The 15,698-nt window shown below is 36.6% G+C and overlaps 1 protein-coding gene across 1 annotated transcript; it reads left to right on the top strand.

Annotated features, from left to right (window-relative positions):
* Positions 1 to 12,493: 12,493 nt before the first annotated feature.
* LOC138827832 (vomeronasal type-1 receptor 51-like) lies at positions 12,494 to 13,396 on the top strand. Its single transcript, XM_070023447.1, has one exon. The coding sequence runs from the start codon at positions 12,515 to 12,517 to the stop codon at positions 13,394 to 13,396; it is 882 nt and encodes a 293-aa protein (XP_069879548.1). The 5' UTR covers positions 12,494 to 12,514.
* Positions 13,397 to 15,698: the final 2,302 nt, after the last annotated feature.

Here is a 15,698-nt window from a genome sequence, read left to right as displayed (position 1 = left end):
AAAGTGCAAAAGTTACTTTCTGCATCGATTCTTCCATGAGCCAAAGGTGTAATGCATTAAGAATTGCTTGTCCTAACATTCTACTACAGCAAATCATTAAATTAATCAAGACTTTATTTTCATGGATTTCTTTTTATTTTTAAGAAATCTAGTTCTAGAAAAATCTGACATAGATTCAGAGTCCAGGATATCGGCAGAACAGATCCTTTCCCACTTCCAATTCCCATCCCTCGGCTATATTCCCATTCCTTGCCTAAATGGAAGAAAATATTTCTGCTCCCTCAAATAAGTAGTTTATTTTTCCCCAAACCCTCATTTTTAATCAAACTGTTTCTTTTCTTCTTTCTTGTCTTTTTTTTTTTTTTTTTTTTTTTTGGTCAGTCGTGTGGTTTGAACTCTGGACCTGGGATCTGTCTCTGCACTCTTCACCTCTAGGCAAACACTCTATCGCTTGAGCCACCACACCACTTCCCCATTTCTTGCATTACTGTGCCATCAAATAAGCTTCAGTGCTCATAATCTCAGGCAAGTTATTTAGTTCCTTCTAAGTATGTACCAGGAGCTCCCTAAACAACAGTGACCATAAAAGAAAAATGAGGAGGAAAATGTTAGAAACTATCCTTTATCTGAGTTAGTTTATAGGACCAAAGACAGATGATCAGTAGGAAAAATATAAAAATAAAAGGAAGAAGCGGCAGCTAGGAACTGGTGGGTCATGCCTGTAATTCTAGTGACTGTGGAGGCTGAGATCTAAGACATGAGATTCAAAGCCAACCCCAGGCAAAAACTCTGTGAGACTCTAACCTCCAATTAACCACCAGAAAATTGGAAGTGGCACTGTGGTTCAAAGTGGTAGCCTTGAGTAAAAGAGCTCAGGAATGGCTCCCAGACCCTGAGTTTAAACCCCATTACCAACAAGAAAAAAAAAACACAGCAACACAAAGGATTCTGCTAGTAAGTGTTTGACACTTAATCAGTAGTAAAGTCCTTCAAAGCTAAGAATATATTTCTGCTGTACATTCTAACTCCAAGTTAAACACATGATATAGATGGATACTTTACCATGGGATTTATGCCTAATTTGTAGTTATCATCATCTCCATGGGAGTGGAGGAACGGAAATGGGGGAAGCAAAGAATGAGCTCAGTCACCTTCGAAGAAGAACTATGAGAATTTACATGGTTCAGAAACATTTATTTTCATGAGGGAAAAGAAAAAATCCACATGCCTGAAATGTGTCATCTTTGTTTCTTTGTCCTTTTCAAAGTGTCTCACTTAGACCTGTCATATAGTCAGATGATGTTTGGCTTCAAAAACACTAAAGAAAAAGAAGTGAAGGACCTCTATGATGAAAACTTTAAAATCTTGAAAAAGGAAATCAACACGGAATTAAAAAAATGGCAAAGCCTCCCATGCTCCTGGATTGGAAAGATTAACATCGTGAAAATGGCAATACTCCCAAAGGCTATCTACAAATTCAACGCAATACCTATCAAAATTCCAACCTCATTCTTCAAGGAAATAGAAGAGGCAATCCAAAAATTCATATGGAACAATAAAAGACCCCGAATAGCAAAAACACTCCTCAACGGAAAGAACACTGCTGGAGGAATATCAATACCAAATTTCAAACTCTACTATAAAGCCATAGTAATCAAAACAGCTTGGTATTGGCATAAGAACAGACCTCAGGACCAATGGAATAGAATTGCAAACCCAGAAATGAACCTACAGACCTATAGCCATCTAATCTTCGATAAGGGAGCTAAAACAATAGAATGGAAGAAAAACAGCCTCTTCAATAAATGGTGCTGGCAAAATTGGTTAACTACATGTAGAAAACTAAAGCTAGATCCTTATATATCACCCTGCACCAGCATCAACTCCAAATGGATCAAAGACCTTGAACTCAAAGCAGACACTCTGAAAACATTACAGGATGGAATAGGAGAAACCCTAGGTCTCCTTGGCTCAGGCCGAAATTTTCTGAATAGAGACCCGGAAACACAACAAATCAAAGAAAGGTTGGACAAATGGGATTGCATAAAGTTGCAGAGCTTCTGCAGGGCAAATGACATAGCTAGCAAGATCAATAGAAAGCCCATGGATTGGGAGAAGATCTTTACTAGCAATACAACGGACAAGGGTCTCATATCTAAAATATACTTGGAACTCAAAAAATTAAACCACCCAACAACAAATCCTCAAAGAAACAACTGCCCAATAAATAAGTGGGCGAAAGACTTAAAGAGAAACTTCTCTGAAGAAGAAAGAAGGATGGCCAATAGACATATGAAGAAATGTGCAACATCCCTAGCCATAAAAGAAATGCAAATCAAAACAACATTGAGATATCACCTCACCCCAGTTAGAACGGCAAAAATCAAGAACTTTAACAACAACAGATGCTGGAGGGGATGTGGACAGAAAGGAACCTTACTTCATTGTTGGTGGGAATGTAAACTTGTTCAACCACTTTGGAAAGCAGTATGGAGGTTCCTCAAAAGACTTCACATAGAACTACCCTATGACCCAGCAATCCCACTTTTGGGCATTTACCCAAATGTCTACAAACAAGACCACACTAAAGCTACCAGCACAACAATGTTTATTGCAGCATTATTTACCATAGCTAAGATATGGAACCAACCCAGATGCCCCTCAGTAGATGAATGGATCAAGAAAATGTGGTATATATACACAATGGAATTCTATGCTTCCATCAGAAAGAATGACATTGCCCCATTTGTTAGGAAATGGAAAAACTTGGAAAAAATTATGTGAAGTGAAGTAAGCCAGGCCCAAAGAAACATGGTTTCCCTTATTTGCAATATCTAGTATATGTATGAGTCAAGCGGAAAAGGTCAGATAATGTGAGGTCAGGAAAATGAACCCTTAGATATGTATTTTAATGTTTTTTTCTTTCATGCATGTGTTTCTAACCCATTTATAAGATTATCTCTTTGTTGCTTTGTATGTCCCTCCCCCACAGTATAACCCCTGCTTTCAGTATATTTGATGTCAGTATAACTTGTGGAGGAGATGGGGAAAAACCAGTTGTTTAAGGATACAGGTGGACCTGTTGCAACAATGAGAAGTACAAGTTGTCATGTCCAAAACGAGCTTTACAATGTCGGGGGGGGAAGAGGGGGGAAAGGAGAAGGATTGGGATTGGGGGGTAGGGGGGAGGCTGGGAAGGGATGTAAAGGGTAAACCAAAGGAGGAGGCTGCAATGCTTGGTAAGAAATGTACGCATTATCCTGCCCATGTAATTGTAACCCCTCTGTACACTATGTTCACAAATAAAATTAAATTAAAATAAAAAAAACTAAAGAAATTGATCATGAGAAACACTGTATGCTTATTAGAAACACATCCAAGACCATAATGGTCAGAAAATACCTAGGAATACATACAGGGAGAAAGCTATTCTTTTACAAAGGATGCTATCTTGTTTTTGAAAACAATGCTCCAGATGGTGCTCCAATGTATAGCTGGGCCATCTCTGGCACTTACAGCTCTACTGTAAATTTCACAGGCCAAGAGACTGCACCTTTGGAGAACACAGTTTCCACTTCAAGGCACTCATGACATGGCCTGCACAGGAACACTCTAAGTCTTTGCTCCAGTCAAAAGCCTGAGTATTCTCTCCTCTGTTGGATGCAAATGTGGGCTGGATTCACAGCCCATGTGACCACCAGTCCTGAAGGCAGGAGTGTGGACATTTCCAAGGAGATTAGAGAAAGTGGAAGAAACTCCCACTGCCTCTCAAATCCCCAGAAACAATCTCAGCTCATCAATGCTCTGGGGAGACCACAGTCCATTACATCTCAGGTTCATCTAGAAGGAGCACAAAATCTTTTCAGCTGTGTTTGATTAAAGCTATGTCCTTCTGCTGGCTGCAGATCTCCCCTAACAAATGAGTTTAAAGCAGAAAAAGGGTTTCTATAAGCAAAGAGGGAGTGGTCCCTCTCTGTATTTTCTGAGACTTGGTGTTGTAGAAAGCAGTTCATGGAAGGGAAGCCAGAACTCTATTTGTTCCCATAAGTCATCTCCTGAGCTTCTGAGTTTGGAAACTTTCTAGAGGGACAGCAATGGGCCCAGCACTGGTCTCTGAAAATCTAAATGTGTCTGTAAGAAACTTATTCTCATGCAATATGCTGAGTCTTGACGCTATATGTGTCTAGTCTGGCCTCACCTAGTCATCCACCTGTCTCTGCATCCTGTACAACTGGTATTCACTGTAATATGTCAGCATGCCCAGCACCAATGGTGTTTTTAAAATATAACCTAAATCTCCAGTAAACAGACATTGTTGCTAATGTTTTAAAGCATGCACACTTGTAGAAGCGAATTTTCTTGATCCTGTGAAAGATGGAAAATTCAAATTATGTTGATATATAATAGTATACAGATTCTTCCATAATTTAAAAGCTACATGAGATTAATAGTATTTTTAAAATAGAATCATATATTTAATTTTCTACTATTACATTATGAAACTCATCAACAATATAAAAATAGCAAAAAATTGAAAGAAATTAGGTTAATGAAGTCATAATTAGAATTTAATTTCTGTCACAGATTTCCAGTTTTGTACATTCAAAGCATATGAAACAAATAAATGAAAATGAATATGAATGAAACAAAAATGTGTCTAAAGATACCATTGATTACTGCTTTTATATTACTCAGTGCTCAATATGTCTTTGGTGAACCACAAAACATGTGGGTATGATTCTTTTAGGTTTAGCATTATATTTTTGTTTTTGAAAAATAGTTTTATTGTCACTTTTAATATGTTGTACAAAGGGGCTACTCCTTCATAACTAAGGTAATGAGTATATATCTTTTTAAGCAGTGTTATCCCCTCCCTCATCTTCTCCCACTTTCCCCATCTCCACCTTACCTCCAAGTTGTAAACTTCATTTCCAACATAGTGAGTTCCAACAGTGAGTATCACTGTTGAATTGGTTCACCCTTTGTCCCGCCATTGCTATGATTTCCCTTCCCTCCCCCAAATCAAATAAACTTATATGCAAGACAAAGGGTACAGAAATTAAAAAACAGTCACAACAGGGCTGGGAATGTGGCTCAGTGGTAGAGCAATTGCCTTCCATGCCTGAGGTCCTGGGTTCGATTCCCGAGCACCACATAAGCAAAAAGAAAAAAGCCGGAAGTGGCGCTGTGGCTCAAGTGGTAGAGTGCTAGCCTTGAGCTGAAGAGCTGAGGGACAGTACCCAGGCTCAGAGTTCAGGCCCCACGACCGGTTAAAAAAAAAAAAAATATATATATATATATATATATATATATATATATATATATATAAAGAAAAAAAAACAGTCACAACAGGCAATAAACCAAAGGAAAAGGAAGAAAGGAAAAAGAAAGAAAACACTCCTCTTGTTTCCATTTCTTGGAATTCATTTTGATTACCATCATATTATATGATCATATAGACATAGCTATTAAGCCATTGTGATCCTCACCTAAGAATATCGTCCTTTGTTGTCACTGTGCAATGCTTAGAGTGCTGGTTAATTAATCATGTCCAAGCAAAATTATTTGTCTTTTACTATCCATTGGATTAACTTGTAGGTTTATGATCATATTCAACTTATAACAAATGAGTGAAACCATGCAGCCCATGCTCCTTTGGATTTAGCTTTCATCACTTAATATAATTTTTTCCAACGCCTTCCATTTCCTTACAAATGCGACAAGGTCTTACTTTCTGATAGAAGCATATATTCCATTGTGTATATATACAACATTCATCTGGGTTTATTCCATATCCTAACTATGGTAAATAATGCTACAATGAACATGGTTATGCCACTGGCATTGGTGAGGGCTGGTTTGTGGTCACTTTAGTAAGTGCCCAGGACTGGGATTGCTGGGTCATAGGGAAGCTATATGTTTAGACTTTGGAGGAACCTCATACTGCTTTTCAGAGTGGTTGAACAAGTTTACATTCCCACCAACAGTGTACTAACATTCCCTCTGGCCACATCCCAGCCAGCATCTGTTATTATTAGTTTTCTCTAATAATGGCCATTCTAACTGGGGTGAAGTGGAATCTCAATGTTGTTTTCATTTGCATTTTTATGGCCAGAGATGTTGACTTTTCTTCATATGTCTATTGGCCATTCTAATTTTTTCTTCAGAGAAGTCTCTCTTTAAGTCTTTAGCCCAGTTATTGATAGGTTGTTGATTGAGGGTTTGTTTTAGGGGTTTAATTTTTGAGCTCTAATAATATTTTAGATAGGAGGCCCTTGTCTGATGTATAGCAAGTAAAGACCTCCCAATCTATAAGCTTTGTATTTATCCTGATAGGTATGCCCTTTGCCCAGCAGAAACTCTTCAGTTTAATGCAATCCCATTTTTACAGCTATTCTTTGATTGGTTGTGTTTCTGGATCTTTACTTAGCAAGGTTCAATCTGGGCCAAGAAGCCCTAGTGTTTCCCCTATCCCTTCCTGTAGTATTGTCAGGGTAGCTGGTCTTACATTAGGGTCTTTGATGCATTTGGAATTGATTCTGGTGGAGAGTGATACATGGGAATCTAACTGCAGTTTTCTACACGTCTGTAGCTAGTTCTGCCAGCACCATTTCTTGAAGAGTCTGTCTTTCTTCCATCCTGTCGTTGGCTCCCTTATCAAAGATTAGATGGCTATAGATCTGTGGGTTCATTTCTGGGTCTTCCATTCTATTCCATTGACCTCAGGCCTTTCAAGTGTTAATACCAAATTGGTTTTATAATTACACTCAGCCCTTTTTTCTTTAAAATCTTTCATCCCCTCTCCAACCCTATGTCTAGCCTCAGATAGCCATCCATCTACATTTGGCCTCCCATTTAGCTGTGAGTGCACACTTGCAGCACAAAGCACAGCTTATTGAATGAGATTGGCTCTCACTAAAATTTGCATAGAATACCCCACCACAGTTTTCCAAAACCTAACTTCCAACTAACTGGGACCATAGGTATGAACCACAGAACTTCACCAGACTGCAAAAGAATATAGCTAGAATCCAGCAGCAAGATAACTATGCAAACATATGTAAAATATATAAAACATTTTTGAATGATCAGTGAATAATTAAGGGAATCAGAAAATGGCTAGAATAAAATAGAAATGAAATCATAAATTACTGTGATCTTTGGGGATAGCACTGGGACAATGCCAAATAGGAAAATGAATGCCTCCATTAAAAAAGTATACTTCAAGTAGATATCCCTTGATGTGCCTCATGTGCTTAGAAAAACAAGAACAAATCAAAATCAGTAGACAGAAATACCAAAGGTCAGAGCAGAAATTCATGAAATTGGACTAAATTACACAATAGAGTTGATTCTCTGAAAACAAAATTTCCAATCTAACCCAAAAACAAAACAAAACAGAACATCAAGAAAGGGGTGATGGAGAAAACCAAAATCAATATAATTATATAATTAGAAAAAAAGGGGGAGACAGCAAAACAAATACCACCAAAATTCAGTGGGTGATTGGGAAATATTTTTAACATACCTTCCAATAAAAGAGGTTCAATATAAAGGAAAATCTAAAGAAATGAGTTAATTTTGAGATGGAAGTGACCTCATTAAATTGATCAAAAACATAAACTTCTTAAACAGTTCTATGAAGAACAATTAACCACTGAATTCTAAATTTCACCATGGTAAGAATCACTATTATCTAAAAAACAAACAACAAATTGCTGATGAGTATGAAGGATAAAAGGATCGCTCATAAACTATTACTGGGATTAGTGTAATCATTATGGAGATTCCTCAAAAAATTAAAAACAACTTGAGAAAATGGTGAAAGGGGTGACATCAGTCAAGATGCATTTGTATTCATAAGCTGCTTTGTTAAATGGCAATTCCTTTGTACAACTACTTAAAGATAATACAAATATTAAGCAATTAATTTTTATTCTTTTTTGGTGGGCAGTCAGTCATGGGACTTGAACTCTGCACCTAGGCACTGTCCCTGAGCTCTTCAGCTCAAGGTGAGCATTCTACCATTTGTACACAGCACCACTTCCAGTTTTCTGGTGGTTAATTGAAGATAAGAGCCCCCCAGATTGGGGGCTGGGAAGGTGGCTCAGTGGTAGAGCGCTTGCCTTGCATGCCTGAGACCCTGGGTTCGATTCCTCAGGACCACATAAGAAAAAAGAAAAACAGCCAGAAGGGGCACTGTGGCTCAAGTGGTAGAGCACTAGCCTTGAGCTGAAGAGCTGAGGGACAATGCCCAGGCCTAGAGTTCAGGCCCCACGACTGGACCCACAAAAAAAAAATGGAATCTCACAGACTTCCCTGCCTGGGCTAGCTTTGGACAGTGGTCTTCAGAACTTAGTCTCCTGAGTAGCTAGGATTATAGCATGAGCCACCAGCACCTGGCTTTAAATTTTTGGACATATGCCTGAAGGAATGAAGTCAACATCCAATCCATATGTGTTCACACCGAAGTTTATAGTAGCACTATTTACTAAGGAATTAGCCTAGGTGTCCTTCAACCAATGAACAGATAAAGAAAACCTGGGTTGTTGTATATAGAATTATTCAGCCACAAAGAGGAGCATAACTATATCAGATGCTCCTTCTCTTTGTATGTGTTGAGGAAAGATCACTAAAAGGATCATTTAAAAACTTCTCCACCCAACCTAGAAAACCTATAGTAAAAGACAAAGAGAAAATTTATTTTTGAAAAATAGCTAATTATTATTTAACAATTATCAAAGAAAACATACCAAAAGATTACAATTATATGAAACACATGTTCTCAAGCAAAATAACTCCTCATTCTAAACTAAGAGTATTAGCTTTATTATTTGTTGCACTTAGTTCATCCTAAATTTCTCTAGTGATTTGGGTGACTATTCCACTTAGTTCATTGCCTTTATTTTAAAAAAAGAAAAAGAAAAAAAAAAAAAAACAAGCTGGGAAGGTGGCTTGGTGGTAGAGTGCTTTCCTTGCATCCATGATGCCCTGGGTTCGATTCCTCAGCATCACATAAGCAGAGAAAACCAGAAGTGACGCTGTGTCTCAAGTGGTAGAGAGCTAGCCTTAAGCTGAAGAACTGAGGAACAGCACCCTGGCCCAGAGTTCAGGCCTCACGACTGACATAAAAAAGAAAAAGAAAAAGAAAAAAAATACCATCACATCTTTTGACAAGGATGATTTGACAATTAGAAATAAAGTACCCAGTAAAGCGAAGCTCTTTCCTTCAGGCAAAAACTGGGCAATTGAGCACAATCTTCCATGAGGATTACAGTTCTAAAGAGACTTTCAGGACCTTTGGAAAAACATCCCTGATTTATTAAAACAACAACAGAATGATAACTTTTATACATACACACATGCATAAACACATACTGTGCATATATATCCATAGATATAGCATAGATATAAACAAAAGAGGAAAATAATTTATAATTTTCCTAAACAACTACTCTAAAAAGAAAGAAATGCTACTCAATGCACCAGGTAAAATTAATTATTGCCACTTTTCAATTTCTGTTTACTTTAAGATGCCAAGTCCAACTTATTCAGTCTCTCTGTGTCTGTATTTCCCTATTCAAAACCACATCATGGACATATCACCAAGGAGTGTTCTTTCATCTATGCACAGTATTTTTTGTTTCTTTGGTGGCCAAGATACACAAATGACCAATGACCATGAATTTGCCTTCAAAACAGCCCAGTGCTGCTCCCACTCCTGGAAAAGAAATGCTATTCTTTTTCTTTTTTCTTTTTTGTTGGTCATGGGGGCTGAACTCTGGGGCTGGGCACTGTTCCTCAGCTCTTCAGCTCAAGGCTAGCTAGCACCCTACCACTTGAGCCACAGCACCACTTCCGGCTTTTTTCTGCTTATATGGTACTGAGGAATCGAACCCAGGGCCTCATGCATGTGAGGCAAGCACTCTACCAGTGAGCCAACTTCCCAGCCCCAGAAATGCTATTCTGATTATGTTCTGTGTTTAGAGAAGGACTTAAGGAAGAAAAGGAAGTGACTTATTCTATCTCAGAAGCTAGTCTCACTCTGCTCCAAAGCTTGCAACTTGGGGAAGATGAAAACAAGTTTGAAGACACTCGACACAAGCTCTAAACACATGATTTGCTGTTTGTTTTCACTTTACTTCCTCCTTCTATTAAAATAATTAAGTCTCAATTAGCCAAAGATAACTTCTGAGACAATGATATGTATTAATTGCAGAGGGAGAGAAAAAGTTGTACTTTAGGGACTGAGATGCTACAGAGTTTGCTTCTCTCTGACATGGACACAACTGAAAAATTAAAGTCTGATAGTTTAGGAAAGCCAAGAGCTTCACACATCAGGGTGGTACAAATAGGACCTGGGAGGCCTCAGCTTGCCAGAGAACCGGCCTATGCTTTCACTGCACCACAGCTACTAGGTGAGTAATCCTGATAATTCTTTGATTTATTCATAATGTGCCATTCAAATTGCCATCAGAAACATGAATACTAATTTCTCTTTGACTAAACTAGAGTGTTGCTAAGAGGCTCTGAGAGCCTTAAGACTTTCATTCTTCTTCTTCCTCTAAAGCTTACAAAGCAAATCTCTGAGGTCAGAAATGCAAAGGAGGCCAGTTTCTAGAAAGATGATTCTAGAAATATTGAATCAATTGTTTGCCTATGTTCAGGATCAAATATTAATCATAACAGTGCTCTGTACTAGATCTTTCGATAAAGTTGCCTCTTTTCCCTCTCCAAAGAATCATTTGTTCCATGTTCTATGAAAAATTATTTTTTCTTTAGCTTCCAGTTTGACTTGCATTGATTTGAATTGTATCAGCATCACTTCCTTTTCAATGTACTTAAATTTTGGATGCATTTATATATGAGTCAAATTTGTGTTTTCTGTTCGGTTGCTAATTCCCCAGAAAAACTTTCCACCCCCAAAATTTAATTTCATAATACATTTGTTCTCAATTTTATTCATTTTTCTATGTTTGCTTGATAATGAGAAATATAAACCAGAATTGCAATTTAAAAATTACTATTGTGCTCTTGAGAATTCCAGCTATTAGTTTTCCATGCTTGAAGTTGATATAACCTGAGATAATGTACAATTATCCTTCTATTAAGCAATATTCCATTTTCAGTAGAAAAGAAACCTAGCTATCCTCTTATTTTTGAAAGAAGGGAAGGGTAATTGTTTCCTTTCCAGAAAGGCCCAAAGTTTATTTTTTAAAGTTCAAAACCAACAGATTAGTTCAAATGTCTTCCTTTATTTTATTATCCAGAACTTGTCCATACTTGTACATAAATTTTCCAGGGAACAAATAAGAATTGAGCTTTCAGATATGAAAAAGCAAGTCCTCTAAGCCTGAAATACGAAGATGACTTTGGACTCATAGAACATGCAGCCTGATTGTTCATCAAACTGAGAGGAATCACTCACAAAAAGTAGCCTACGAAGTAAACTGAAATCATTGTTTTTAGCAAGGTCATGGAGCAGTTTAAAATGATACCATTACTCTTAATTCACTGGTCTTTTCCCATACCAATAATGCTCTCAAGTCATGATAATACATAAGATAAATTTAATACCCATCTAGATAATCTAGCTTGAGAAATATCGATATATCCAAAACACATCCAAGGTCACCTAAAGGCCCTCAAGGTCACTCTGGAAACTTCAACCTTTAAAACCCTCCTATGTTTCTCTAGGATACTGTCTCTGGCCAGTGAGTTATATAATTTCTTTTCAGATCAAAACTTCTTCCTGGATGTTTATAACTGAGTCAACTTTAAGTGTTCGATCTTCCCCAGAATCATAATGTAGTTTGACCTGATATTGAGGACTATTGATTTCATACAGAAATATCTGTTTGATCACACAATCAGTTAGGATTTTAGAAGTACAGGAATATTAAAGTAGAGATATCAAAGATATAAAGCTTTGAAGGAAATACAAATGGTGAAACTGTACTCACAAGAGATACAAGTAGAAAATAATAGTGTACAAAATAAAAACATAATGAAAGTTACAATATGATAATTTAAGCAACATTAAAGTCTTGAAGTAACTGGGTTGCACAAGAATCTGTATGTGGTCTGTTAGAAAGGAAAACAGGTAGAACATAAGCTCATGTAATTTTGACTCTGGATGGTAGCAATATGAAAGAATGAAATAAAAACCGTAAGGAATAATTTGAAGTTCAGTTCAAGACTGATAGGACATACGTGTGTAAAAGTTTAAACAAATGATATGGTTATGCTATTGTGGACTTAGAAGATCTAGAGAGAAAATTTAGATTTTTAAAAATTTTACTGTCAGGAAGATATTTTAGACTACATAGAATGGCCCAAAAACAGTGCCAAAGGAAAGGAATAATTCGTTGGACTAATGATGCACCATTATATATATTGTGACTCTCTCTCCACTCCATACAAACACTATTGGTATGAAATAATTTTTGCAGATATGTATCAATATTTACTGGTGTTTTCTTCAAAGCAAATTTCTCTACCTACAAAAGAAGACATGGTTTTGACTCTTGTTAAGGGAGCTACCTTTTTCTTTGTGACTGGACTTGGCTTTGTGGGGAACATGTTTGTTTTGGTGAATTACATATTCATGTTTGAAGGCACACAGAAGAAATCTATACACCTTGTATTTATCCACTTGACTTTTACAAACATTATGATCCTTCTCTTAAAAGGAATACCAAAGACAATAGCCTTAGATATGGGAAACTTCTTTGATGAAATAGGCTGTAAGATCATTGTTTACTTCACAAGAATGGCTCGAGGACTTTCCATCTGCACCAGCAGTCTCCTCACCCTGGTCCAGGCCATCATCATCAGCCCCAGAGACTCTGTGTGGAGAAAGCTAAAGCTTCGATCTGGATGGCACATCCTTCTCCCATTGCTGTTCTTTTGGATTCTCAATTCCTTGATAAGCATGAACTTACTATTCCACATAAAAAATATCAGCAGTATGAACATATCACAAACTAGTGTAAGGGACACCTATTGCTATTTTGTACCAGACAACTTGATAATGAGATGGAGTTTTCTTACCCTCATGGTCTTGAGGGATGCTGTGTTTCAGGGTATCATGGGTCTGGCCAGTGGCTACATGGTATTTCTTCTCCACAAGCACCACCAGCGTGTTCTCTACCTTCAGAACTCCAACTTTCTCTGCAAAACTCCCCCTGAAATGAAAGCTACTCAAAATGTTTTATTTCTGATGCTTTGTTTTCTTTTCTTTTATTGGACAGATTGTTTTCTTTCTTTATATCTAACTTTGTCTTTAGAGAATGATTCCACAACGCTGGCTGTTCAAGAATTTCTGTCCCTTGGTTATGCACTTTTCAGTCCCTTTGTACTCATTCCCAGAGGTGGACATCTGGCTGAGTGTTGACCATCTCAATAAGAGAGAATAGCCACTGGGAAAGGATCCATTCCTCAGCTCTTATTAGTAGCATAGAGTTCAGTATTGTTTTAAAAGCATGGTATCAACATCTATTGATGTTATCTGTTCATATAAAGATTCAAGTATATTGACCGATCTAAGGAAATGTTCGAGATCTTGTAAAGGAATGCTCTAATACAAAATACCTTGGTATATCATGATAGCTAAGAACTATACAACTAATTTTAAAGTTATGCTAGATTAATTGTATTGATAAATGAAAGGTAATATTATGTTTAGAATTATGTTTGTTATATTAAGAAGCTCGATAAGAAAATAAAAGAACAAAATAGTGCTTGTCTCTTGTGAGAGTAATTAGGTTGAAGAAGTCATAGCAAGGAGAAATCAATCTTTTGCTCATATATTTTCTGATTTGTTGTACATTGAAACACAAATTTAAACAACTAAATGAAACATTAATATTCAGTAAATCTGATGTTTCCTTTATGATGTCTTTGTTAATGCTTTTATACTGACTAATAATCCAGCTTCTATTTTTCCATATCCACAAATCATTTCGATTCTTAACTGAAGTATTTATTTTCATAAACAGAACCAAGATTCTTATTTGTGTACAATGCATAGTTCTCATTGTTTTAAAATTTTGTGGTGCTACTGTACTTATGTATTCACAGTCCAAAATAGTGATAAATAAAATATTGATAGAGAAAAACTTTTACTTCATTATTAAACACTGAAGCAACTTTCCCATATTTATACTTGGTGACTTTTTTCCCATAGAAGAGAGGTTGCTGGGGATTGAACTCATGACCTTGTACATACTACACACTGTACCACTGTTCTACAACCTCAGTCTATCTACTATATTATCAGTTTTATGGATCTGTATATATTTATATTTTACTTCAGTAGCAACAATGGTTACTTATTTGATTATATCATATCCATACAAATTTTGAGTAAATTATAAATGTTCTTCTTTCATACTCTAGTATGTTTATCAATCTATTCTATTATATAAATGTGACTTTCTTGAAAATGAGGAACATACTAAACAGATGGTTTTCCTGTGAAAGATTATTCCTTCTATCTAGCAGAGAGAGTAAAATAAAATATGAGGCCTTAAAGAGGGCTACGGTAATTAACTCCAAAGAAGGAGTATAGACTCCTAGAAATTATATACAAATTGACATAGAAATGTTGGATAATAAAGATGACATGATTAAGCATGGAAAATATAAATTAAAAATTGAAAGGATGAAGGCTGGGTGTGGCAGTCTTAACTTATAATTTCACTATAATTAAAACTTTTACACACATAACAGACTGGACAGAGAAGATATAATATGAAAATCAGTATACTCTCTCATGGTTAGTTGAACATCAGTTAGTATTAAGATAATTAGCTCTAATTAAGCTTGAACTATCTCCTAAGCCTATTAATCAAATGTAGTAATTATGTCCAGAAAGGGAAAGTTGTACTTTGTACTTCAGAGACTGAGATTCTGCAGAGGGTTTCTTTCTCCTGACAGGGAGACAACTGTGAATATTGAAGTCTTGTTGACACCTTATGATACTAAGAACTTTGCAACTTCTGAAAGTACAAATATGAGGCCTGGGGAGCCTGCCTTTAACAGAAAGATGAGCCCACTTTGTCTGCACCACAACTACCAAGGTGAGTAGACCTGATGCTAATTAAGTTCCTCACAATTAGCAATTAGAAATGTAAAAGACCTGTTTAGATTTCTAGGAAAATCTCAAGTCTTCTTCAGCTCCCATTTTCATATAGAGTATCACTATCACCATTATTAGCTTTCATAAAATTCCTTGTGACTAATTTTTAGCATGTTGCATGCTTCCAATGGGCCATCTTTTGTGGGGGGGTTTTCAATATAAAACTAAGGCATTAATGCATAACATTTGATTTGAAGGTGATATTCTGCATCCATTCTGAAAACCTTCCTGTCTTCACACACAATATTGTACTACACATGCATGTCAACTTAATTTTTTATATCCCATTTATTGGAAGCCCTATTCCTAGAAATGGTAATATAATTTGTCTTCACAGACTTCAGTTACTTCCAGGCTGTTTGTTGCCTTGATTTTATGTAACTCACTTTATATTTATCCCAGGATTTGTAGCAAGAGATACTGATCTCATATTTTCTTTAAGAAAATGGGATCTGAGATGGAAGCACTCATGTGAACAACCTGTTATGGGTGGGAGAGGAGATCTAGATGGGGCATTATGCATCCATTTGAATGCAAAGCTTGTATTTTGAAATAG

This window comes from Dipodomys merriami, unplaced genomic scaffold (genome assembly GCF_024711535.1).
Source record: "Dipodomys merriami isolate MVZ:Mamm:240054 unplaced genomic scaffold, mDipMer1.0.p SCAF_16, whole genome shotgun sequence".
NCBI classification, from domain to species: Eukaryota; Metazoa; Chordata; class Mammalia; order Rodentia; family Heteromyidae; genus Dipodomys; species Dipodomys merriami.
The sequence above is the reverse complement of the archived record's forward strand: the minus strand, read 5'-3'. Positions and strand labels throughout refer to the sequence as shown.